This window comes from Camelus ferus, chromosome 10 (genome assembly GCF_009834535.1).
Source record: "Camelus ferus isolate YT-003-E chromosome 10, BCGSAC_Cfer_1.0, whole genome shotgun sequence".
NCBI classification, from domain to species: domain Eukaryota; kingdom Metazoa; phylum Chordata; class Mammalia; order Artiodactyla; family Camelidae; genus Camelus; species Camelus ferus.
The window spans coordinates 39,385,008-39,412,787 of record NC_045705.1 but is presented as its reverse complement, the minus strand read 5'-3'; the positions used below and the strand labels follow the sequence as shown (position 1 = coordinate 39,412,787).

Genomic DNA, 27,780 nt, shown 5'->3' with positions numbered 1-27,780 from the left:
TTCTCTCTTCTTTTTTTAAATTTTTATTTACTTATTTTCTATTGAAGTACAGTCAATTACAATGTGTCAATCTCTGCTGTACAGCACAGTATCCCAGATGTTCCCTCTTCTTAAATGAAGATATATTTAAATGGTCATATGTTCATTCAGCAATAAGTGAGTCTGTATAGAAATGGGCAACGCAGCTTCACTGTAAAACATCCAGTGGTTAAGGTGCATCAAGTCTGCTGATTCTACTTTGCCCAGAACGGTGTCTGAAGGCCTAGAAGCTCCACTGAATTGACTCCTGCTGAATTCCTTATTAGTAGCGTTGAGAAGGATGATCCTGTGTTTTCCAGCTCACAGAAGATGGTGGAGACTGGTTGGGCTGGTTTGGAGGACTTTATGCAAAGGGATGTGCTATATAGTCAATTTTGGCAAGTCCTTCTAAGTGTAAACTGTCCCCAGACCCCAGGGTGTCAGTGCCAGCTTCAGGGTCTGCCGAAACGTACTTCCTGTATGAGTAAGCATGGAACCTGGGGAGGCTTGGGTGGTTCTTTCGCAGGAAGGCTTAAGTTGTCCTACACAGAGGTTGTTATTGTTTGACATATGTTTTTGGAAAACTCTACCTACCTTTGTTGTAGATTGATTAAGTGTCACTTAAGTGCCCCACGAAACTTATGCCTCATAAGGTCCCCTTTCCCTTTTTGGCTTTGGATTTGAAAAGAAGTTACCCAGCATCAGATTTTGTATTTATAGTCATTTAAACAATAACTTTCAATACTACTCTTTATAGCATTAAGTGAAGAAGACGAGGACAAAACATCAGGAGAATTCAAGCCTTCTAACTTCGCCTGCTAAGCAGTTGGTGCACAAGAAAGATATGCTTATGCACCTGTCTCCTGGGTGGAACTGTTTCTAACTTCACATTGTTTAAAATAATTTATTCAGAGATCTTCACAGTACAATAACCTGGAAGATACCTAGCTAGAAGTTACAATGATTATCCCTGCATTGTAGAAGGAAAGAACCCAAACCAGGGCAACAATATTCTACCAACCTTAATTTACTCCTGGGCCAGGTAACGATGTAGTTCTACTTTGCCATCACTGATATAGAAGCTCTGAAGTCCCTGTTTCGTTCAGTTTTAAAGTGGAGGAACCAGATGAGTTCCCAGAAACTGAATCTGTTTAGTGGAGGAGGAGTCTGTGATTCAGGCCTAAGCCAAGGGTGTTGCCCTTATGACATAGGTCATTACCGAAAGTAGGGTAGGGATGGCTCCTTGCCTCAGAGCTGTCAGGTGTCTCTGGGGATTTGTGCTGAGTCCTTCATGATTCCAGAAAACCAGACCATCAGAAATGCTCCACTGGGTTATACCAATGGTACCTTCAGCCAAACAAGGATCCAAAACATTACAGGGTGATGTGAGAAATGCTGAATAAGAGATATGTAGACAGCACTGTGCGAAAGAGCAGGGTGGTCATTAATGCAGTCTGTGAAGTTCAGAGGGATTCCCGGTGGCAAAAGCATTTGAAAGTGTTTTAGAAGAATGAATGGAGTCCATGGACAAAAAGAAAGAAAGAGCTTATCTGTGCAAAGTCACCATTTCTCCAAGAAGAAGGTAGTGAGGAGAGAGGCCGTCAGGAGAGCAAGTTTGTGGAAGGAGTAATGTGCTTCACTACGAACACGGGCTTCATGCTATACTCGATGAGGAGTCAGCAAAAGATTTTGACAGACGAGAGACATCATCAGGTGACCATCTTAGAAAGAGCTTTTTGATGGCTAGTGTGGCTGGTGCACTGAGAGGAGGTAAGACTAGAGGGAGGGAACGAGTTTGGAGAAAGCCTCATTCATGCTAATGACAGTGGTGACAAAGAGGAACATGCGTACAGATTAGAGAGACAGTCTGGAGGTAAAACTGATGGCAATGGTTGATACCTCATTAGATGTGCAAGCAAGGTTTGAGGCTGAAGTTTCTAATGTAGATCACTTGAAGGACTATGATGCTATTAAGTAAACACTTTATGCCCTCTAAAATCCATGATTGTGTCTGAAACCTTCTCATAACTGTAGTATGAGTTCTACTGTATAACAGTTGTGTGGCATCTGACATTCGTACTAAATTGTTAACTTTCTAGAGCCCTTCCTCTTATTTGATCTCATGAAATATGCAGTTTGACAGATGAAAAATTTAATGTAAGTGATTTGACGAAAATCATCCAGTTGGATTTGGCTGAGGTGGGACTAAAACCAAGCCTCCAGACTCCCTAATCTTAGGCCTTAAATCAAATTCCCAAATCTGATAGTCTTGCACCTTATGACCCTCACCTTTTTTCCTATGTTGCATAGAAGATACTAGAATTGGAAAGACTTTTGAATAGAAGAGGAAGCTGGAAGCTTTGAGAAAATCACAAAGAAACTTGGGAGCTTCTGGGAAGGATGAGGCAGCCAGGAGAAAAGGCAGAGGGCAGCAAATGACAGTGAGCGTCCCAGGCCTTCCAGATGTCAAAGTCTGCATCACTCATAGCACAAAGGCATCCTGTGGTACTAGTTCCCCTATAAACCTCATCCCTGCAAATCATATGAGCCCTAGGAGGTGGGGAATAGAAGGTGGGGAGGAAAAGCTGGTAATGGCTGTGAATGGCAATGACAGTAGCCTCTACTTAGGACTGGTCCCTGGGTCCGTCAAGTCTGCTCGGAGGGTCCTGTGTGGCTTACTAATCAGCATGACACTCAAAATTTGTCCCCAGGTAATCTCAACCAGGGAATAAGTAGATGTGTTGATTGTGTTAGGGGAGATTGTCTAGGCAGAGGCTATAAAAATAAACCTGTTCAGTGTGAAAGTGGACTCCCCACCTCAGTAAGCAGAGAAAATGGACAGTCTTGGTCCCTGCAAACCAGAATTTCTCTATTAGAAATAACAGAATCATTTTGGCATGGTGGAGAGTCATTTTGCAATTATCTCCTGTCCATGTCAGTGATTGGCAAGAGGCAGAACATCCGTCTTAGACAAGATGGACATTTGTGGGCAGGAAGAGAGTTTTCATCTGCAGGGGTGAAACACTGTCTGTTTCTAGGAGCCATAGAGGGCAACTGTTTTAGGACGCCTGGGGAGAGTGAGAAAGAGAGAGGATTACTGATGAAAACTCCTCAACGCACTGTTTTAAGGTAGGTGTGGTCTCTCACAGGATCTGCAGTAACTGACTTGCCCTAGTGATCACCTCCCGCTTGCGGGTGACTGTCTTGAGAATGGTGGCCAAATAATTGTGCTTAATAGAGACGCGATCTGTAATTGACAGCCCCCATCCTTCTGGGGGTTTCACTGATTATCTGTCTCCCTGCCTGGACTCCTAGCTCCAGCCTCAGGGACTCATCTGATTTCAATGTGCTCCTTTGTCATCTAGAACTATGATTGATAGTCAATAACTAATTGTAAAATAAATAAGGAAAGTAGTGCTTTTAAGGAAAATTTTCTTCTTCTCAGTTTTTACTTTTTTCCCTAATGTTTTTGTGTGGGGAGGGAGAGAAGTCTATACAGAAGAATACTTCCATACCTATAGGTGTGGTTTAAACAGACCTTATTTCATTTTACGACTCAACCTAAAACCTCTGAGACTCCCATAGCTTTCAAGCCCATCAAGGCAGCCATTCCGTCAAGACCAGTTAGACGTGTCAGTGATAATCCCATTTTATCCCTGAAAGCCACTTTGAACATCTTAAAAATCTCCAAGCAATTGAGCCAATTCAACCCCTTAGTTTCTGTTTTCCTAATGGTAATTCATTTCTGATGAACATGTTTACAACTGATTTTGTAAATAAAACATTTACACTGAAATGACTCCCCATCTTTGGTAAGCTTGATTGATTCCTATTTAAGTTTTTTTTTTTTTAAATCATAGGTTGTCTAGCCTGTGCACTTTAAGTTTGATAAATGAAATAACCGGGAGAAAGAGTAGGTGGTTACTATGGTGACCACAATATCTGATTTGAGTAGCAACAGATAGGGCAGGGAAACAGTACCACGCTCAACTGAATTGCAATGATGATCAATAGTTGAGAGAGGAAATTTAAATGTCTGGGCTCCACTTAGCAACTGATCAATCAATACTTGAATAGCAATATCTACACCTTAGCCTCACACGCATATACCTTACAGATCAAAACAGAAAGAAAATTGCAGCCTATATGAAAATTGAGAGTCCTTAAGCATATTTGGAAGATGCTTTTCAGGGAAGAATAAGAATCATCTTGATTTCCTAATTTTAGCTATTTAGCCGGAAATATTAAGATAAATTTAAACTACAAGGTCGTGACGTTAGCATTAGGAGATTTCAGAGTTTAAAAGAAATGAAAGGAGGAGTTGATTTCTTAGATTGGGGGGGGGGCCTGATTTCTCGACTGGATGTTGCCATACAAAAAGGTGAAATTAAAAGTTCTGCATCCCTAAGCCATCCCTTTCTGAATATCCTTCCTGCCTGAAGGCTGATGTAAGCAGGCATTTCCTGGCCTAGGGGTAGCCGGCGGATTCCAGCCTGCCAGCTGAAGAATTAACTCTACAGTGTGAATAACTTTGTTTACTCTCTTCTACATTTTAAAAGAAGATACCGGACTAACACTTCAGTGTTGGAATTTCAAACACCAGCGGCTAGCTGGAGGGTGGGATGGGATTTGAGAGTAAGAAGTTTTCCGGGCTCCCTTCAGCAGACTCCCCTGCCACCCCCACCCCGGCAGGCATTCACGTCCACCACCTTTCCTTCCAGGGCTCAGGAGCTTTTAGCTGAGAAGAGAAAGAGGTGAGTGAAACAGTCAACATCTGGAAAGTGATTTGTTACTACTTTTAAAAGGGTGGAATGGAGAAAGTAATCCCGTCTCTGAAACTGGCCCTTTTGTGTTGCAAAGCATCTCAAACTAGCTCTGCCACTGGCCCGAGAAGGCAGCCCCACCTGCTTCACTCCTCAGAGGCTTTGGCCGCAACTCAAGAGCGTCAGGAGTGTGTGCTGGCGGGTGGAGTTGATCCACTGAGACTCAGCTCGGACGCAGGGAGCAGAGCAGAATTTGGGAAGCAGCTGTCTGCTATGCTGAAAACCTCTGGAAACTGGCTAAGGAGCTGTGGTGAGAGTCATCCTGCTTTTCTCAGACCCATTTCTCTTGACTGACCAGTGGGGAATCGCAGCCAGGAAAATGAAAAGAGGACGGCAGAGTCCCCTCCCTTTCCCTTCCTAAAACTGCAGTGCCTGCCTTTTCTTAGCACCCACTGCTTGCAGGCATCTTCTTCGGACTGCTTTATTTTCCTGTCTGTGGTTACCTCTGTTCTGCGGGAATAGCAATCAGTGAATTCCTCTCTTCCTCCTCCTCTGTGCTGCCCAAAACCACACTCTATCAGTTTGATTCACCACTGGCTTCTTCATAATAAGTTTTGCCTCATGGGAGCTGCTGGACTGTGAATACTCTGTATCACAGAGATTTAGGAATGGGAAATTCTAGCCGCTGACTTAAATGGGTTCCAGATATGCCGGGATCCACATTGATTTCAGATCAGATATTTGATGTATGCAAGTTCTGTTCAAAGAGCCAGAGCCTGCTGAGAGAGAACACAGTTCTTATGCAGAGGGGTCTGAAAGTTTCAGGCCCCTAAGACCCCACTTATGGGTCTGAAAGATCTGACAGACTTAGGGATGGAATCTGGCTTTCACCAAATAGAAGCTGTGCAACCTTGGGAAACCACTGAACTTTGTGCCTTCAGTTTTCTCATCAGTAAAATGGGAATTATATTACTTACCTAGTAAGGTTGTTTAAAAATTAGTAGTTGTATATGGAAAGCTGGACTCCAGAATCCTCTGAGGGACAGGGACCATGGTTACATTTTTGGGGGCCTATGGTTAAGTATCCAGAATTTATTTATTAACAATCTTATCGTCATAGTGAAGAATGCCAGCTCAGGTCATTCTGCCTGATTTCGGATCCCAGCTCCCTCAGGGTTGGCTTAAGTTAGCTGAATAACATAAGCCTGTGTCCAAGTTGTAAAATAGTAACAATAACTATTTCATGGATCTGTGAGGATTTAAAGAGACAATGCTTCGTATGTAAGGCTTTCAGGACTGTGCCTAGCACCCAGTACTCAGTAAATGTCGGCCGTGGTTGTTATGAGGCAGAAATCTGACTGTGGAACTAGACAGTTGGCCTCCTTAGACTAAACTCACCTCATCTGGTTTTTCTGTTTAAATGCAGAGGCTGGACGAGATGAATCTTTAAGAACCGTGCAGCTCTTACCAGCTGTGCTTCTAGGAGCATCCACGTGCCTGCCTCATAGCCCTCCATCTTCCTTGGTAGAGGCCATACATTAAAAATTCAAACTTTTACGATGGAAAAAAACCCAACATAATATACATTTTGGACTTAAAAAATCATAGCCGGTGACTAAAACCAGATGTATCATTTCATAGACTCCCGTGACCTGATTTCCTGAAGAACATCTATTTTCATAGCCCCAGCTGCTACTTTGCATGTCCATAGCTTTGGGGACATAGGAATCTGCATCCAAATAGTGTGCACTGGTTTTAAGAAGCTATTCACACAAGTTGGCTGAGAGTAGCACTTGGTAGCATTTCCAGTTTCTGTATTATTTTTGAGAAGGAACCTTAACCTGTATCTCTGCATTCTGCTGTCAGTTAACATGTATCTGGCATTACGGTTGAGCTGTTGGCAGCCAGTTTAAAAACCAGCCCAGAGTCACTCCTCACCAGGACCCTGCGGCAGGAAGTAGACTTGCTGGGCTGGGGGATTTGTCTTCTCAGACTGAGAGCTCCACCTACTTAACATTTCCTTTGCTCCTTTATCCTCTCCATCCCGCCCCCCCCCCCCCCACTAATTAGCTTCTCACAATTCCTCGAAATCCCTTATGGGTCCTCTGTGCTAGGCCAGAACTCATTAAACAGAGAACAATTAATCACAGATTTTTAGAATTAATTTGTTTGATGTAAGACCACCAAGAGGGCAGGGACTGTGTTTTCTGATGCCTGGCACATAATACAGGCAGCCCATGCTTTTGCCTCATAGGGTGAAACCATAAAAATGACATCTTAATAATCGATGAGAAAAAATACCCATCTCAAACCTTTCAACATTTTTGTCAAAACATTAAAAATTCTTTTTTTTTTTATTACAAATGTAGAGGGAAAAAATAGTAAAATAAATGTTTGTTTAGTACACAGTTATTTAAGACATTAGACACATTGAGTATTAAAGTGTTTTATTTCTTTGTGGAAAAAAAGAGTAGTGTAAAGAGTGCTTGCCTTGTTCTTGTCGGTCATAAAACTTAGGGCGATACTGAGCAAGCACCTTTTCTGTGACTTACTGAATTGTCACACTCCTTTCTAGGTTTGTTTCAGCACCCAACCTTTTATCCCTTACACCTTCAACGTTATGAAATACCTCTAAGATTTCCTTTAAAGTGCAGGTTTTTGCCAGTGTTATTTCCTCTGGGATATCTTCATCCTTTTCATCCCAACCACTTTCCTCACTTATGTTCCTAAGTTTGCCTTTTACTAAGTTCCTCTGACTGCGAATCTGGTCTTTCTCAAAGAGTGGCACTGTCAACATTCCCATGATCAGCTGTGTCTTCTATGATTCTACTGCTCATTTGAATTTCACTTACAGTATTATCACTTTTTGTTTCTATACTGCACTTTCATCTTTGTTGGCAAATTCCGTCTTTGTATTATCTACATCTTTGGAATATCGTATAATATCTGTATATAAAATGTCAGGTAGGTTGATCACTAGGAGATAAGGAAGCAACACAACTCCACGCTTTGCTGTCTGTGTATAAACTGAACAATAGGTCTGCGGTCACCCATTCCTGACTTTGAAAGGAGGGATATCATGAGATCATGATCTGCATCTGTTATTATGCAGTGATTTGTGGACTAAAGAACTAGTAGCAAGTTTATGCTTTACTCACTCACTCGCAGTTAATATAATGTGGTAATTGAAATTTGACTCATGTTGTCAGGGAACTGGCGTTCCTTAATTAAACCATAGTAATGGAAATTCATGCATGTTGGAACCATGCAAATAAGAAACCACCCATGGTTGCTCAATAATAAATATCTGTCAAAGGAATGAGTGGACTTACACCTTCACACTGATCTCAGTTTTGCAGTCTCAGTGTCCTTACAGCCTTGCCCATCACTATTTCCCTTCTCTTCCTTCCTGGACATAATAAAATATCCCAAATAGCAGGTAAAAGGATGCCTGCCTAAAAGGCTTTGAACTCTGTTCCTCATGTCTCATGTGCTAAAGGCCCAGCTACTTTTCTTATCAAAATTCTCCCTAAGTGCCCAGTTTTCCTTCTAAAAGGAACTAATATGATCAACAGATTCATACACTAAGTGTACAAAGGACTCTCAGACTCCCAGGGTAGTTTGTTTTCTTCCCTTGAGGGAGCAGGCTCAGCATTTGGCTGAGGAGACCTCTTGAATGCTGCCTTCACTAGGGAGGTTCAGACCCCGACCCCATGGGCAGCAGGACAGAGGGGACTTATGTCAGCAGAATTTCCCTGACCCTCTTCTCTCACTGTCATAAAATCCTAAAAGTAATTAAAAAAAAAAACCCAAAACACAGTGGGGGAGGTCTAGGGGAGAGACCCAAAGACAACCCTAAATTTTACTTAGCACTAGATCTCAAGGAGTTTATATTCCAAAGTGGGCTTTGAATCCTGGAGACATGTAAGCAGTAAGAGTGGGGGTTACCAGTACTGGTTTTATCTGATCCGGGTTCAGAGCTGGATCTGTCACTTCCTAGCTCAGAGAGTTACTTAGGCTCCCAGAAACTCATTTCTCCATCTGCAGAATGCAGGAATTATCTCCCAGGGTTCTGGAAAATCTTGAACAAGGTAAGGAATACAATGTACTTAGGGTAGTTATTTTTTCTAGAGTAAGAGTTTGGGAAACGACTTTAGTTACTAGGACTTATTTCAGGTGGATATCATTCTTTTCACCAAGAGTGTCTCGTCCACAGTGTGCAGAGTTCTGGTTCCAGAGTCAGAGTATAATAAACAGATGGAACTTAGGGAAGTTACTCAGCCCCTTCGTGGGGAACTAAGGCTAAAACCTGGGTTTTCTCCTGCCTTCTTATTAATGGTCATTGGGTGATTGAGAATCTGCATTATATTCTGCCTTTCTAGAGTCAGCCTCCTAAATTCTTTTGAAACATCTCCTTTGGGTGTTTTCAGAGGCATTTTCAAAGCTTTCAAGAAAGAATGGTACACTCAAGTCACATAGTGGCAGGGCCCTGCCTGCTCCTCTGCTGACAGTGCTGCCGCCCCTGAAATGATCAGCTTGCCCCGGGGGTATCCCCAGCTGGTTACCGTTAGTCCCCACAACCAGGCGCACACCCTCGGAGACTGTTTGAGAAAGGCACTGAGTAAAAGTCACTGTTGTGCCTGACTGCTAACTGGGCTGTGGCTCTCGGTTCTGGCTGTGTGGGGCACTTAACAAGTGTGGATCTGCACAGGGATTCTGATTCAGTAGGTCTGGAATGGAGCTGAGGGGCATACATTAAAGCGGTTCCCGGCTGAGGTGCAGGCAGAGGTGAGAAGTGCTGTCCTAGTGCCTATAGGTTCCAGGCTCTAAGAACCAAACCAGCCCTGGCTGCAGCTGGCTGGACATGAACGTGACCTCACTAGCCCAGAGACTGGCCTGGCCCAGGAGGCGCACGCTGGCCTTGCAGTGTGCTAGAACCTGGTTGTGGCTGATTCTTCTTACCCCAGGGCAATGTTCCCTCCTGCTGTCCCCTCTGAGGGTCGTCCCACTTGTCTTGATGGAAATTTTTATAACCGCTGCCTAATTGGCCTTCTTGACTCCACCTCCCTCTCTTAACCTTTCAATCCACTACTCCCCTCTCTGCCAACAAAGTCATCTTGCTAAATGGAGAATTCCATTGTCACTCCCCTTTCTTCTAGTGACAAAGAACTGTTCCTTGTTTCCAGCCTGGAATGCTCCTTAATGCCTTCATGCCTGTTGTTTCCCGGCAAGAACACCCTGCCCTGGCCCAATTAATAGTAATAGTGTTACTTTCATAAACAACGAGCTATTTCTCTATTTGAAAATTTAATCTTTTTTAGATCCTGAGCTTCTTGTTCTATACGTACATACGTTTGACAAACTCTTACTGACCTTAGAAGCCCAGTTCTAAGGCCTGCTCTGAGAAGACTTCTCTACCCCCAAATGCCCAACAGCAGAGTGTGTGCTTCCTCTGGGCCCCAAGAGCACCATCAGAGAATTCAGCATATTGCATTGTAGTTTGCTGTTTATGATCTATCTTTCCTCCCAAGGGCATGTGCTGCATTTGTCTTTCTAATGGCTGGAGCAGAAGGGCCACCAGCAGTCATGGGCCATCAGGGGGTCTGGGGAGCAGACTTCAGGGCAAATCATCTTCAGTCCTAAAGAAACACCTGGATGCAAATTGTTCGCTTGACAGTAGATCGTTAGCCCTAATTGTGTCATCGTTTGTAAGACATTTGGGCACGGAAAAGAAGTATCCCAAACTTTCCTCCTTTCTACACAGAAGTGTCATTGATGTAGCACTTAGCTCCCAAGACAATCTAAACCTCAGTCAGCAAGGCTGCCTAAATTTCTGTGCTCAGCAGACCAGACCTCCTACCACAACTGCCACATCATCGAGTTCACTTTGTTTATCACCCAGGAAGGGCTGGGTTGCACCGCATCATCTATTTAGAGGGTATTTCACCAATGAACCAATGAGAGGCAGCCAAACAAAGCTGTGCGTTTTTGTGTGTGCTTTTTTTTTTTTTTTTTTTTTTGGCCCTGTGTTTTTACAGGCAGACACTATAATCAGCTGTCATGATAGCTATAATCAATTAGCTTATGGGCTGTTTTTCTCCATCTGGACTAATTGAATAGTTGCTTTTGTTTTTATTTTTGTTTTTCCTCTCTACTCATTCCCAACTGTTACTATTGGACTGTGTGACTAAACCCCCAGAATCCCTTCAGCTGCTCCTTTCTCTAGTAGCCTTCTTTAGGACGTTGCAGTAACCCATGCATTTCCAGAGGGATTTGCATCTGTCTGCACTAATATCTAGGAGTCACTTATTTGAAAAATATATTTAGGTCCTCTATGTTAAAGTGAAAAGCAAAAAAAAAAAAAAAATCAGAAAATATTTAAGTTTCTTTTGAAACTGAGATTTTTCTTCAGTAAATCGCAGGACAGAGATGCTTTCCTGACAGTAAGCCTAAGAACACGACAGGCAGAGAAATTTTAAGAACTGGGCCAACATTTCAGCAAATATTTTTTGCATGCCTGCAAAATTCCAGAACCTAAGCTAGGGACAAAAAGAAAAGTAAGACCTAGCCCCTTCCTGCAAGGAGCTTAATTTCTAGAAAAAGAAAGATTTATAAAAAAAACAAATACAATAAAGTGTTAAAGATGGTGCAAGAGAAGTCTATATGATAGCAAAATAGAAAAAGTAGGATTAGAGAAAGAAAAACATCCCCTTTACAAAACCTTCTGTTATGTGCTCAAAAGAAAATCATCCCTGACCTCTGTCTCTAGGTTTCTATCTGCAAAATGGGTATAATCCATGCCAGTTACCTAATTCTTTTTGGAATTCATTTTGAAGAGCAATTGGAAAGAGATTTGAGCAGTTTGTATACCCCCAGGAATAGGCATTATATAGATTCCATGTAAAAACAGAACATTTAAAGCAATGCCCATTGAACTATTAATTAAAGTTTGTCACCAGCTCCATATAAAATTTACTGAGGAACCTTGAAGTTCTAATAGAAATGAAAGACTTAGTAACTGGAATTAATTCCACTGGCTAGGTAGGGAAAGCTAGATATGAGGGTAAGAGACCCAACCTAAAACCTGGGAACTCACTGCCAGGGCTGTTGACTCCTCGGGGTCACTTTTAATGACCTCGCTCTCTTCACTTCCTTGTCTCTGTGCTTGGGGCTTTGATTATAGATTTATTGATGCATGGTTTTCTTTAACAGAGAATTAAAATTTAACAAAAGTGAAAAAAAAAACCACCAAAAACAAATAACAACAACCAAAATACTGTGCTCCTGCCTTTGGGGATAAAGATTTTTTTTCATGGAGCTTTAAAATGTACTCAGATCTTTACTGAGTACTTGTGATGTGCCATGCATGGCACTAGGCATTGGAGGACAAATTAGGCATGGTCTCCATCCTCACAGAACTTAAAATCCTGTTACAGGGCAATTGCGATGCAATGTAAGCAATGCTTAAGGGGGTCTTACAGGCTGCCTGGGGAGGAACCTTAACTCAGCTTACAGGAGGATCAGAGAAGGCTTCCCAGAAAAATATCAAAGCCAGGATGTGAAATTCTGAGAAATTAGCCCTGAAGAGTAGAAAGGCGGAAAAGCAGTAAATAGAAAACTAGGGCAGCAAGAAGGAGCTCTTGTCCTTGGAAGTGAAAGTAGTTCAATAGGCTAGAGTTTAGACCAGTGTCTGCTGGAGCCTGGACTGCTAAGGAGGGCCCAGATCATGCAAGGATCTTTATGCCCGACTAGAGCTTGATCTCTAGTCTGAAGGCAGCAGGGCCAGTTAAATCGTTTTAAGCAGAAGAGTGACAGGATCAATACTGTCATTAGAAAATAATCACTTATTGCTGCTTTGAAAAGATGGATAGGAGGGAGGACAATCATTAGGAATACTGGGAAGAGGATCCTTAGTCTAAGGGGTGGAAAGGTCTGATGTAGGTCTCAGCTGGTTGCTGTCACTACTCTCCTCTGTGTGGAATACGGTAAAGGTTTCACCCCTGGTCATTCCCAGGGTTTTTGAACACAAGACCTCCCTTTTTAACTCCCTGAGAGTGGCTGTATTTTTAGATCTTGTTGATAGAGATAATACTTAATGATATAAGGATACATGGAATTAAACTTAAATTAATGTATATTTAATTAGTCACAGTGTAAACTATGTACATTTAACATTTAGTTGGATGCATACACAAGGGATATTATTGATTCAGTCTATGGAATGTTTGGTGCCTGATAGATTTGAGGACTCTTTGCCAAAACACCAAGTATTCCCGAGAGAGTTTTTAATCCTCAAACTTGGACCCAGAGGCAAAGAGGGTAGTTACCAGTAGTCCATATGTTTTTTAAAAATATTTTTTAAAATTTATTTATTTGTTTTTTTTTTATCTGGGGGAGAGGTAATTAGGTTTCCTTATTTACTTATTTTAATAGAGGTACTGGGGATTGAACCCAGGACCTCATGCATGCTAAGCATGCACTCTACCACTGAGCAAAATACACCCTCCCCTCTCACCTTTCTTATATTTTTGCCACTGTAGTCTTTTTTGTTTTTGGGGGGAGGAAGAGGTAATTAGGTTTATTTATTTATTGGTTTATTTATTGTTGTTACTGTAATATAATTATTAATTTACTTACTGGTTTCTTTCTTTATTTATTGTTAACGGAGGTACCAGGGATTGAACCCAGGACCTCGTGCACACAAGGCATGCACTCTACCAATGACCTATATCCTCCCCACAGTGGCCCATATATTAATTAATCTTTTTCAAAGGGTTGATAGCTATTATTTGTTGAGCTTAGTGTATCCAGTAGCTTTACAAGTACTATCTCATTTTACAGATGGAGAAACAGATGTTAAAGACCTCAGTAACATGGTTTGGCTTCTGACTGACATTACTTCAGTACCTCATGGGGGTTAAATGAATTGATTATTTGAATTCCAGTTCTACCACTTACTATCAATGTGATTTTGGGCAAATGACTTAATCTCTAGTAGTATCAGTTTCTTTTATCTGTGAAATGGGTATAATATCTACCAGATGGAGTTAGATCATTATTACAGTAGTCAATGGATATTAAAAACCTTGATAATTTTCAATAAATTGTCTTCCCATTGTATCTTTTCTCCTCTTACTCCTTCTTTATCTTGTCTTCCCATTTCCTCTGCATCTGCTTACATTTTCGTCCCTTCTCGTTTTCTCATTTTTCCTTCCCCTTATTTCTTTTCTTTTTCTTCATCTTCATATTTTATTAAACTGCCTTTTTTTAAGTGTTTATACAGTTATTTTATGTTTCTTGCTCTTAATTTAAACAGCAAACATTTATGTTTTGTTAAAATTGCCCAGGAATCAAGTTGCTCTGTATATGTGACCCTTCACAGAAAAACATTCTCACTGGCACATCACTGGACTAATAGTATATTTTCAGGTCCACTCTGGCAGCATTACTTACTCCACATTCTTCTGATACCCTGGAGATGAATCATCCACCCGACGCCCTACTTAAAAGACAATCTGTGCTCCTAGCCAATGCTCTCCCCATCCTGCACATTCTCGAGAGCTCTGGCAAATCCTCCATGCCCCTGTCAGAAAGCAGTGATGTCAGGTCTCCTGGGGTATAGCCAGCAGTTGACAAATCAGGTGCAGAATTACAGAAGGTGCAATTTCCACGTGCAGGAATGTAGCAAGAGTTTTCTAAAGTGTTCCTTGGAACTTATCCATCTCTTATTTTTAAAACATATTTATCATTGCATACTAAAACCTGCAAGAAAAGCCTAATGAATAAAACTGGAATAATTAATCTTCTGAAAATACATTCCTTATGTTGAGTTACCAAATAGCCACACCCTTTGGCCTAGCTTTCCAGGCCCTCCATGGTCTGGTTTCTATCATTATTTCATTCTCTCTTCCTGTTTCTCTGGTGGGGACATGACCCCTACATTTAAATATTTTCTTCAGCCTTCCCTGAAAAGCTCCTTCTCCTTTCACATGCCAATCTCCAAATGCCTGGGCACCAGCTGTTTCTCTACTCTGGAAATCCTTCTTTTCTGCAAACCTCACCCATTTTTCAAATCTCAGTTCAAGTCCTACTTTTTCTGACCATTCCAAGTTCAACAGATCTTCTGAATTTCTCTAATGAGGTAGTGTGATTTACAGGGGAAGATCCAGAGCTGGGATGCCTGGGTTCAAGTCTTCCCCTAGAGCTGGGATCTTTTTACCTTCTTTGGACGTATATCAGGAAGAGGATCCAGGAGATAAAGGTTGTTAAAAGGAGTGAAGCAGAAAAACCACATGAAAGTATTGTGTAACTAGTATGATAAATTTGCCTAGTATATTCAATTATTTCCTTTTTATGTGGTAATTTAGTTTGCAATTGAACGTATTTAGTAAACACTGAATTTTCAAAAATATTTTGTTTTATTTATTTTGTGTTTGTTTCTTTTGTTTTGGAGGGGAGGTAATTAGGTTTACTTACTTATTTTAATGAAGTTCCTGGGATTGAACCCAGGACCTCGAGCATACTAAGCACGCACTCTACCACTGAGCCATACCCTCCCCTTCACACTAAATTCTTGAAAGTAAGAATTGTACGTTTTTATATCTGGGCTTCTCAAATATTAATGTGCATATGAATCACCTGGGGATCCTTTCAAAATGCAGATTCTGATTCTACAGCCCTGGGATAGGGCCTGAGCTTTGTGTTTCCAACAAGTTCCTAGGTGAGCTGCTGCTGCTGCTGCTCGTCCACGGACTGTACTTTGATTAGCAAGGCTCCCTGTAAACCCAAATACAAACGTGGTGACGGAGACAGTGGTGCTCCCTGCCTGGAGACTAGACATGGTATTTGCACAGTGACCTTCTTCTCGGTGTCCAATTGTGGTCTTCTGTAACCTCACAGCTGCAAAAGCTAGCTAGCTCAGTGCTTAACTTGGTCACACATAGATATTAGTCAGCCTAGGGTATAAACACAATTACTTCAGAATAAATAGAAAATTCATCAGGAAACTTGCAGGGCTCCCACGGGGTGAACCTGATCTACACTGAGGTGCCTGATATATTATGACAATGAAATGACTCACTTGACGTCAAGTCACAGCCAGACGTCATCTCATTATGTGGGAAGACCTCCTTCTGCAGCAAATGAAGCCACAGGGGTGTCTACGTGAGGAGAAACGCTGAGAGGTGGGTTATCTAACCCTCCACAGGGCAGAGCCTCTATTAGCCAGAGTGGTCCCAGCATCTCTAGATCCTGCCCTGTGTGATCTCCCTTTTAAACAGTTTATTAGTGACTTCATTTTGACCTTTGATGAGTTGTCATCTTCTTTATCTAGTTCTCCATGTGAGCAGAAGACAAGAAGGAACATGTATCTGATTTTGAATTGCCTACTTTGATTGCACAGTTCAGGAAAGGAGAAGTGCTGTGGGAGGTGACCGCTGAGGCCAAGGTTTACAGTCAGGCTGGCTCACGCTCCGGTTGTGTGGGACCTTAGGCATGTTACCTAACCTAAGCTTTGCGTTTTGCATTTGTCACGAAAGGGCTGTTAGAATAAATGAGATAGTCCGTATTGTATGTTCCCAGCATACAGTTAGTGCCCCATACATATCAGTTATATTTATTATATTATTGATGATAGCTGCTGGCACATTTATGTTATTATAACACTTGACTAATATAATATTAAATCTCAGGGTTTTTTTTCTTGTAGTGAAAACACATAACATTAATCTACCATCTTAACCACTTTGAAGTGTACAGTTCAGTAATGTTAAGTATATTTGTATTGTTGTGCAACAGATCTCTGAACTTTTTCATTCTCCAACACAGAAATCCCATACTCACTGAAAACAATTCCCTCACCCCTCTCCGACCAGCCCTTCACATTTCAGTTCTCTTTCTCGAGTATACGGATGCCAACCCACTCCACATGCCTTCAGCTTCCTGTCACTACTTCTTGTCACTAACAGATAGGATTTGAAGTCACAAAACTGAGACAGAAGACTCAGCCTTGAATTACAGTAACTACATGAATGTCCTTGCACCTGTTATAAGCTTTGATTACATCATCCATATCTACAAATAGGTCCATGTTATATGAACTGTATATTATTATTAATTAGTCTCTGGTTACCCCCTTCTCCTTCCAAAATCCCTCCTCCGTGTTCCTAAAAATTGTTCATCTTAGCATTTTGCATGTTACACTGAAATGTGTCTTCCCCTGGAGTAGATGGAAAGTATCTTGTGGGCTGGGGGCTAGGCGTTAATTCAAACCTGATTTCGCATGTGTTTAACAGAACAGTTCAGTGTATTCACTTTATATTCCTCTCTCATTTGCTTCCATGTGCTCCTAGGGGGCCCATTTTCATCCTGTTACACCTCCCTTTGTTTAACCTTCTTCTCTAAAACCCTTGACAAAATGTCCACCCATCACAGTAATTGGTAAAAGGGAAGAAGCCAATCCAGCAGAGTATGAACAGCAACAGGGGAAAGTTAGAAAGAGTTTGAAAAAAGAAAGCTTAGCCTGATTTTTAGACTGCATCTCTCCTTTTAACGACGACCTAGTTATGCTTAGAATGTTTTTTCTCCTGCTTCTTCTGCCAAGTGTCTAGAGAGTACAAGAGCCATCTTGGTACCTTCCAAATGATTTGGGGGGAAATCGCTTCCAGGTACAAGCTCTGCTCCTGAGGAGTTAATTTAGAGTTAATTTAGAGAGTCAAGGTTCACCTTCTGAAGCAGAAGCCAAGACAGTTATGTAACCTGAAGTTCTCTGTTGAAAACAAAACCTACCGATGCTCGAAAGCTAAATTAAACCCTTGACTTGCAGCTCAGCCACCAAGCATCACGGGCAGTCTAAAGAATATTATCAGCACCAGGTGGTAATTGTTAATGATGCCAAATGAAACACTATATTCATCTTTCCAGCCAGTGTGATTTAGAAGTCTGCTCAGATTAGCTAGCCAAAAAGCACACTGAGGTTGAGCTGAACTTTACAATGTGGTTTGTTGCCTAAGGAGCCACCTTATTAAAATATACATATATATATATATTTTTTTTTTTTTTTTGCAAAATTGGGTCATATGCACTTCTGATTTGAGAAAAGTGTTTACTTCTCTTAGGAAGACTCTTGATGAAGGATTGCAAACCCTAGATTGACAGGGGGGGCCTAAGAGAATGAATATTATTGGTAGCTACCCCAAGTTTCATGGTCATCTTTTACCTTTAAGAGAGGAAGGGAATTGGCAGTGATTGAATACATGCCTGCATATATCTTTTCAATAAATGATCAGGTGAAGTCAGGGAAATGGAGGCACCAGCAACTTTGTATTAGAAATTATGAAAAAGACTCAGAGACAGGAAATAATTTGTCCAAGATCACTCAACTAGTACATGGAAGAGCTAGGATATGAAGCATGGTCTTTCTGTCATGACCTGGAGAGAGTATCCACTATCACCACATCACCTTGGGCATTGACCTTCAATCATCTAATTTCACCCTTCGAATCTGAGGAGCACATTCCAACAAATAATGTCTCCAAAATAGATCCTAAAGTCTTCAGAATCTAAACTCAAACTGTAATTAACTATTACTAAGAAGCAAGTACTTAAAAAATATAAATATATATATATATAGTTCTGTAAAAAAAAAAATGACAGGAAATATTGCAAAGTAAGAAATTTTGGACCATAAAACACAAGTGATATTTAATTTGGAGGGATATACAAGACCAAAATTTTTTAAAATTGTGATCATATTGTTGAGAATGAGTCCCCAATTTTTGGCCTTCTTTCATCGGGTCACACCTTCCACGGGTTATATAGCTGTTTCTCCTGTTTGTTTATAGTCAGAACTTGGGACACTGACATTTTCTCCCTGTCAGATGTTAGTTAGCAACCTTTCATTTTCAGTGTGTGGGCTGATGGTTCTTGCCAAAAGCGTATGTGGCTCACTTCTTTATATAACATTCAACAAATATTTATTGAGCACCAGCTATGTGCTAGATATTGTCCCTCTACTAGGTTCTTTGTGTTCTAGAGCTTTCCCCATATGTGCCATCGTGGATATTTCAAAGGTCCTTGAATCTAGTTTAGGAACTCCAAATATCTCATAAACACGAACGGTATGGAATTTCCAATAATGATAATAACAGCTAATGTTTATTGCATGTTTGCCATGTGCCAGGTTCTATGATAAATGTTTCTGTATGCAACTCATGTAATCTTCACAACAACCCAGTAATGTAATGTGTTCTGCCTTCCAGCAAATTCTTTTCTGTTAAGAGTCAACAACCGTTGCTGGGTGCCACAATATAAAGACGAATAAGGCATGGTTTCTGCTCTGAAGAAGCACCAGTTCACCGCAGGGAACAGACACACAGCAAGCCCTGTGCCCTGTTACAGTTCATACACTGCCGGGCACTGGGGACAGGCGTGAGTAAGGCAGAGTCTCTGCCCTCGGGGAACTCACCCTGGTCAGAGGCAGGTCCCGAAACAGGAACTCTGAAGGGCTGCTGACTCCAACTTCCGCTTTCCCTTCCCGGAGCGCTCTGGACGCTCACGGGCATGGAGAGGCGGTGTTACCCGGGGTTCTCAGCCCCATCTTCAGTCCACCACGTACTGAGGACCTCAGGCAGACCGCTTAGCTTCTTCTTGCAACATGTTTCCTCATATTTAAAAAGGAGGTGAGGTGTTTCTGCTCTAAATCGCTGGTGGTTGCTAGAGGCGCTCGGAATCCGAGGCGAGTGGTGCGAGTCTAGTTTTTAGAGAAGGTGTGAACCCGTCCGAAGACTGACTGGCAACTGGGAGAACTCGCGCGGAGACTTGGGCTGTCTGAACCGGGACTGGATAGGCTCCTCGCGGGTTCCGCAGTCCCCTCCGAGCACGTCAGTCCCTGTGCCTCCTCGCTCTCACCGCCCCCGCCCCCCCACAACCCCCGGCCTTTCCCGGGACCCGCGCTCCGGCCTTGGCGCGGGCTTCCTCCGGGTGCGGGCTGTGGGGGCTCCAGGGCGCGCTTGCGGGGTGATGGGGTGCGCGCCCGTGCGTGCGTGCGTGCGTGCGTGCGTGCGTCTGAGCCGGCGCTGTGGGCGGGTCCGCTCTCTTCCGCACCCCCTCCCCGCCCCCGCCTCCCCGCCCCGTCGCGTGGCTCGTTGTTGAGAGAAGTTGGTGGGTTTTAGCCAGCATGAAAGTCTTCAAGTTTCCGCATGGCCAAGGTAATTTTACTAGCATTTCCTTCCATTCCTTTCCCCCCAGTTTGCCCCCAGTTCAGGTTTTCGACCTGGTGACCCAGAGCTCTGGCGCCGGGATTCAAATTGTTCACTGCTTTTTCTGTTGTTCGTGAAAAATTAGCTGATGGTACCGTCTTTTTTGTGCTTCTTGCATCCTTTTTCTAAGGGTAGGAGAGCAACTTCGCAGTTTCTTAGAGAGGCTGTAAATGAATTATTTGTTCAAGAAAGATAGCCCGTGAAGAAGTCATTTAGTGGGCACTGTATAACTGAAAGGGAAATGCAGGGTTCCGTTTTTCGTTAATGATACACTATTGGTCAGGGCCTTAACCTCTCCAGTCCTTTCTCTGTCAAATCAGGTTCATAACTTCGCCCTAGATTTGGTTTGTAAATGACAAAGGCATCTCATGGAGGGGGAGGTAATTAGGTTTATGTATGTGTGTACGTATTTATTTATCTTCTATCGGAGGTCCTGGGGAATTGAACCCAGGACTTTGTGCATGCTAAGCAAGCACTCTACCCCTGAGTTACACCTTTCTGCCACCCAGGACTCTTCTAATGGGCAGCTTTGGCTGGAGGCTTAGCCATCAGCCCTAGTTTGAACTTTCTTCAAACGTGCTGCAGTCTGAAACGCTGCCTCCTCAATCCTTTCCTTTCCCTGTCTTTCAGGGGTGTCAGGCCTGTGTCATAGTTTGCAGACTCTCCCACCTTCCCTTGCTCCCTTCCCTTTTCTCTTTCACAAACATTTCCCCTAGTAACTAATCTCTTGCGTGTTGTTATGGACTGAATTGTGTCCTCCCCAAAATTCATATGTTGAAGCCCTAAGCCCGCAATAGCCTAGAATGTGACTGTATTTGGAGATGATCGCCCCTTTAAAGAGGCGATTAAGTGACAGTGAAGCTGTTAGTGTGAATCCTAATCCAGTGTGACTGGTGTGCTTATAAGAAGAAGAAATTTGGACACACAAGAAGACACCAGGGGTGTGTGCACAGGAAGGGCCATGTGAAAATGTAGCTGTCTCCAAGCCAAAGACAGAGGCCTCAGAAGAAACCAAATCTGTTGACATGTTGATCTTGGACCTCTAACGTCCAGAATTGTGAGGGGTAAAAAAAAAGTGAAGGTAGAATCTACTTCATAGAGTTTATTTGGAGGATTAAGTGATAAAACGTATGCAGTGTCTATATATGCTCGGTGTATGTTTGTTACCGTTGTTGTTATCCTGCCCTCATATGGCCTAGAGGAACCGTCTAGGTGGTGCCACCTCTCTGCTCAGTGCTCACATCTTTGCTGCTGCAGCCACCAGCTTCACGAAGGTGTAACCTGACACCAGCTTGCCTCAGCTGCCACACCTGTCTCTGCTTTCTGCCACAAGTCCACTCACCAGTCTGGCATGCACAAAACTGGAAGGGCAAGGGAGTTGACACCCCATGTGGCAACTCTTGACAGTTGGAGGTCTGGGGGCGGGAGGGAACTGGTGGATAGAGGCTCCCCTCCTCACACCTTGGAGAGAGAGTTCTGAAGGGTGTGATGGATGCTTTTCGGAAGGTCCTGGAGGATTGACTCCCAGCCCACAGCAGTGAATAGCCCAGTGAGACATCCTGGTATTTGCCTTTCCCTCCTCTGTTCAGTCTCCCTGGTTCTTCCCTCCTCTTGCCTGGGGTCACTACTCAGAATGAACTATCACATGCCAGCCTTTGAATCAGACTCTGCTTTCTAAGGGATTGTGGAAGTGGGCATAGGGAGAGAGGGAGAATGGGTAGTGGGAATGAGAGTTTTCCAGACTAAGAAATGGCCATCTAGATCATTGCCACCTCACATCTTTGTCTCCTTTGTCATCTTTGCCAAGTGATCATCCAGCCACTGCTTTAATATGTCCTGTGACAGCAACACGTGGTCACCAGTCCCATTTGTAGACACCCTTATATCCTTGGCACCTAAAACAATACCTAACAAGGAATAAGAGCTTAATAAACATTGTTGAATGAATTTTTAAGTAAAGAAAATTTTGTGGTTTGTATAGACTGAAAATCTAACTTCCTTTGCCTTTTAAGCATTAGATCTAGTTTTCCATGTAAAGTAAGCCTTCATATGCTTTAGACTCTGTGTGTGTGTTTGTTTTTTCACAAAGAGAATTAATTACCAGAGGATTTGGAGGTCTTTTAATTATGCACTTTAAAAAATAATCGTGGAATTAAGTTGCTACTTTATTTAACTGATGTAGGCATTTTTTCCTTAGGTTTACATAGTATTTTTTAAAGTGTTAGTACGGAAAGTAAAATTGACTTGGAGTCAGAGGATCAGAAGTTTAGTCTGTATGACAATACTTTAGTGACTTTAAGGTTAGGTTAATTTTTTTTTCTGCTGAGTCATAACTTTTAAAAAAATAACTTTTCTAATTATGATGGCACTACATGTTTATTGTTAAAAATTTGGAAGAGACAGAAGCATGTTAAAAAAAGAAAGGACAAAAAAAAATGATTCATAATTTCTACTACCCAGAGGCAACACTTTAATATTTTGGCTCATTTTATTTCAGTCCTATTCCTGTCCGTGAAAAAATATATAAAGTGGGTTGTATGTAAACCTTCCTATCCTGGTTCACTTTGGTTACATTATAGGTAAATGTTTAACAATGGTATTTAACATATGGTACAAACATTATTTTTAATGTCAGCACAATTGTCCATGTTTTCAGATGCATTCTTTTCCACACTTCCACTGCCCACCAAAAGTCTTATTTAGAAGATTTAATATTTTAAAAGAATATTTTGGGGGGATTTTCTAATTATAAAAATAAGTACAAAAAATAGAAAATAATACCTATTGATTTTGTTGTGGGTCTTTACAACTTTTTTTTACATTCTGTGAAATTGGAATCTTACGTTTACAATAAGATGATACCTTTTTTTCATTTAATGTTTTGTGATCATTTCTTCATGTCCTTACTTTTTACCTTTTTTTTTGGTAAAAGTGAATTTTAATGGGATCTAGGATTCCATTATGTGGAATCGACTAATGGTTTAGTCAGTTTACCATCATTAAACTTTTAGGTTGTTTCTGATTTTTTTCACTACCCTTAAGTAATAGTGTCATGAAGAGTATTAGATGAGTTTGTTATGGGTTACTTATGTCAGATGATATGGTTGCATTTGTCACTCTCTAAAAATCAAGGTGTTTCAAGATAATTGGCATGGAAAAGACAGATTATTTGGAATGCAATTTTTTTCCTGAGATTTTCATATGTATGATTTCATTAAACATTGCAGTTCAAGTACCTAGGTTAAAAAAGTACCATTTTGTTTCTTGGTCATTATTTGTTTTCATCAGTGAGTTTATAGGATCCAGATTATGGGGATTCCTGTGATGTGTTGTTGAGAGAGATTCCCTTTATAGTCCATCATCAGTGACCTTCATTATAAACACATTTGTAGGCTACAAAGGTAATGAGTTTTACCAGTTAAAGATACTGGATTAAAAGCTAAGAGCCTGTGGTTTTCCTCAGGCTAGATGAGAGTTCAGTCCTGTGCATGAAATGCTTGAACAGCACAGATGTACCATGGAGGATAATGTATTCTCCCCACTGGGGCCTGGATTGATGTATCATTATATTATCATTTATAGATATAAATATATAAATATATAAAAAGGAAGAACTGCAATTTCTTACCAACAGCACATTTGCTCTCTTTCCATCACATCCTCTCCTAAGTACATTGGTATGGACTACAGAAAAATTGCTTGTATTTAGCAAGCCTCATCTGTTAACTCTTCTTACTGCTCCAGCTCTAGAGACCTGAAGTGACTTGAAAACTTCTAAAGGAAAATACTTTGGTTAACCTTTATCATCCATGAAGCTCAGCCTAGCTAAGGAAAGATTCATTGTACTGAGAAAGACAGGGATCAGAGGTCTCCAACCTCCGTTCAACACACGGCAACTAGAGCTTTCACTGGGTCCTGACTAGCCAGAGCACAGCACAGCTTAGAAGTGCAAGTTGACCTGCCTTCCTCCACCTCCACCCACACCTGCCATCCTTCTGCCCTAACAGACTCAGATTTCTCTCAAGGCTGCTCTCCAGATCACCCACTTTACCTTTTACAGGCAGTAATAATAGCTACCATCTGCGGAGCTGTGTCAGGCAGGCTTGGTAGTAGATACTTGGCATTAATTATTCCATGCCATGAGATGAGTCCAGTTCTACCTCTTTATAGATGAAGAAATGGAGAGTCACAAGGATTAAAAAAAAAACCCAATTTGACATCATTGTTAAGTGGCAGGAGCTTTTTGAAATTATATGTCTCAGACCCTCCATTTCACATCCCCTTTCAAAAAATATATTTCTTACCCAATACTGACATTGTTATATACTCAAGTAAACTACCTATGTAAGAGAGAATTTGTAAGCAAATTGAAGTGGGGGTGGGGGAATTTGCTGACATGACCTCAAACCAGCAGGGTTTACATAGAAGAAAAAGTTACTGGCAAGATCAGGCAAGACACTTTCAGCAGATAAATTCTCAGGCTGGCAAAGGTAGTACAAAATTATCTTTCCACCGTAATAATACGAAACACTCTTGAGACACTGCCTTGGCAGGGCAGGGTTGACTGTCTCTCAGCTCCTAATTAAAGAAGAGTTGTCAAACACACCAAATTACAGAAACTGTATACTCAGCCCTTTGTGATGGTGAGCCTCCGGGCCCTCTCTAACCTTAACCTCTCAGCCTGGCTTATTCATTCCCCAGAACCTGTCCACACCATTATTCTCCCCGCTCTCTGCCAGTGTCTGTGCCCTTCCATTGCTTTTGTCCCAATGCCTTGTACGTAACATGCTTTAAGCCCTACATCAAGCATCAGCTCCTCCTTGAAGCCCCCTCCTCATCCTCGCAGTTCTTCCTTTTCATGCCTCAGTTGGCTGTCGCTGACTTCTATCATAATGTTTCCTACGCTATGTTGCCATCTTTTGTTCATCAACCTGTGCTAGGCTGAGAACTTCCTGTGTTCAGGGACTGTGTCTTGTTCTTACTGGATTTTGTTTGCCTAACCTAAAGCTTGACCTGAAGTGGTCCCTCATCAGTAATGGTTTAGTGAATGGATGAATGAATGAAAACATAGGCGATAACAATAAGGGCTAACATTTACCGAACATCTACGATATGCCAGCATCTTAAATACATTATCTCTTTTGATCCCCTAAACATCCCTATAAGGTAGAGGTTATATTTATCTCTATATTACTGATGGGAAAATTGAAGTTCAGCAAGGTGAAGTAACTTGTTTAAAGTTACTCAAATAGTGATTGATAGAATTAGGATTTGTGCTCAAATCTGTCTACTTTCTGAGCTGGAATTCTTAACTACCACAGCTTACAGTATGGCAGCTTCACAAGGGGTGACTCATCACCACCTCCCAGACCCCAGCCTGCTTGCTTCTTTAATAGAACCTACTTAAAGAACTCAGCCAATAAAATTAAGATATCCTGTTGTGTGCTATTTCCCCAAAAGGTGCCAAAAATGGTACTTTTTGTGTATTCTAAATGCTGTGTGTCTTAATCCTAAAGGAACTAAGGTTTAGAGTCTTTTTTTTTTTTTTTGTCAGTCACTTAACATAACCGTAGGTAAAACAGGCAATATTAGGATAGTTTGGGTTACAGTATCTGAATACTTAACGATACATGATACTTTTCTATCTTTTGTATCTGATTATTAAATCTTTTATAGTGCAGATGGAGCAAAAAAGTGTAGATTATTAATTTTTTGACTGTATAAAGGGCCCTATTCACAGATTGTTCTTTATTTTTATTACTCTCATTCTGTTGTGGCATTTCCGATTCATCCACTGAGATATGTGCTTTTTAAGGACATTGGAGCTTTTTTTAGCAACATAGTGGAAAAAAATGACATTTCATTGACATCTGTTCATCTTTTCCTTTGTTTTGTTCTGAGGCATGCCTGTTTTAAAATCATTTCTAACTCTTGGAGTCACAGACAGGTCTGGTCTGTGTTGGAGTTGTAGTTGTCTATTTTTCCATGTTTTAGTCCACTGTGTTGTCATTCCTGGGTAAAGGCTCCATCTTTATTTCTAGGTGAGCCTTTTGCCCTGAATCCTGGGCAATAGGACTGGATGACCAAGGAGGAGACCAGGTCATTGTCACCTTTCTCCTCCTTAAGCCCCAATGAGGGCCCCAGCAGCTGGTCTCCTGCTTGCCTTTGAGCTGAAAGTAGAGGCCAAGGAAGGGCTCCCTCCTGCTCTCTCAAAAGAGATGGTAATCCCCGCTAATGTGTATTTAACACTTGCTCTATGTTAGGCTCCATGCTAAGCTCTTTAAATACATTAATTCATCTACTTTTCAAAACAGTGTTATGAGGTATGTACTAATTGCTATCTTCATTTTATTATTTAAAATAACTTAAATATTTGATTTTTCTAAAGTATTTGTTGCAAAGATTTTTCTTCCCCTGTTCCCATCCACCTCATGTAGCTGACCACTATTCTTAGTTTTTGTGCATCTTTTTGGAGTTTCCTTTACAAGTACAGTAAATTATATACATAATGCATCCATGTGTATTTTTCTTTTACACCAAAAGGAGCATCCTATACACTCTGTTCTGCACTGTTCTTTTTTTACTTATTGATATTCTTGGGTATATTTTTATACCAAGATAGAGAAAGTTTCTCTTTATTTTTTTACGAGTATGTAATAACCCAATGAAAATCATGCCATAATTTTATTATACCTATTTTAGAGCTGAAACTGGAGCCCAGAAGGTTAAATAACTTTCTTAAAGTCAAGGGAAAGATGGAATCCGCCTATGCCACTTACCTCTCTCCCCAAGGGTCCCAGAAACCTGAAGGTCATTTGACAAAGAAAAAAAGGCTATGGTGTTCCCCCAGTTCAGCAGCCCCTGCGTCTTCTCCCTTCCATCCGTCCTCCCCAAGGCCCTGCTCTGAGTCTTCTGAGCACTTTTGGAGCGGAGCAGGTGGATGTGCTTTGTTTTTTTCTCCTCTTCCTTTCCCTTCGACTTGACATATTTGGGGTCCTGTCCCTCCCCTCGTGCTTGCCTTTATTGGGACCCTTTAGATGTCTGTTTAGACATCCTTGGGAGTAGTTATTTGTGATAAGCCTTGGAAACTAGAGGTTTGACTGCAGGTCCCAAAGTGTCTGATGTTTGTGTACATTCAGAACTGTTTTCCCTGCCCTACTGGACCTCTGTCTGTGGCCCACTGCCCACCTGTCAAAGACTGGGCTAGCCTCTAAAGCAGCAAGAGCTACTGATGTTTTGGGTCATCACTTAGCAGCCTTCTGCCTGTCAGCGGAACTGATCCCACCTGGCTGGTTCTGAACCCTTGGCTGCAGACTCTGACTTTACAGTCACACTTCTGGAAGGCAACATGGCATGTGGTGAGTGTGAGCTAGTTTAGTAAAAGGCTGCCAGAACTTGGCACAGAGCAAAAACTCAGTGATGATGATGATGATGACGATGACGATGATGATGATGATGATGATGATGGTGATGACCTCATGTAATTCTTTCAAATCATGCAGACTATAATCATTATCCCTATTTTACAGATGTGGTCACAGGTCCCAGAAGATTTTTGTTTTGCTAGAGCTCACATAGTCATTGGGTGAAAGAAGGGAGATTCAAATCAAGGCCCTTCCTGGCTAATATTCCTTGTATTATTTCATTAAATAGACTTAATAAGAGATCCATTTTGCCAAATGGCACGTTTCAGTACATAGTTATTAAGGCACTGGACATACAGTCCAGGTTCACTCACAAAA

The 27,780-nt window shown here is 41.7% G+C and overlaps 1 protein-coding gene and 1 long non-coding RNA gene across 24 annotated transcripts in view; one reads left to right on the top strand and one right to left on the bottom strand.

Moving 5' to 3' along the window:
• DLG2 (discs large MAGUK scaffold protein 2) overlaps positions 1–27,780 on the top strand; it is a 1,704,777-nt gene that overhangs the window by 1,463,978 nt on the left and 213,019 nt on the right. The window contains exon 1 of one of the 23 annotated variants that reach the window (XM_032488780.1): positions 4,768–5,091. The exons of the other annotated variants lie outside the window; for them this stretch is intronic. Within the exon in view, the coding sequence (XP_032344671.1) occupies positions 4,830–5,091 (262 nt within the window). The 5' untranslated portion in view covers positions 4,768–4,829. Of the gene's footprint in view, positions 1–4,767; positions 5,092–27,780 lie in introns of those variants that run through there. 23 annotated transcript variants of the gene reach the window in all.
• Positions 33–18,177, bottom strand: LOC116666409. The gene is made up of 3 exons (XR_004323236.1): positions 18,168–18,177; positions 14,797–14,799; positions 33–549 (listed from the first exon to the last, which is right to left on the bottom strand). It is a non-coding gene; the product is annotated as an uncharacterized LOC116666409 (long non-coding RNA).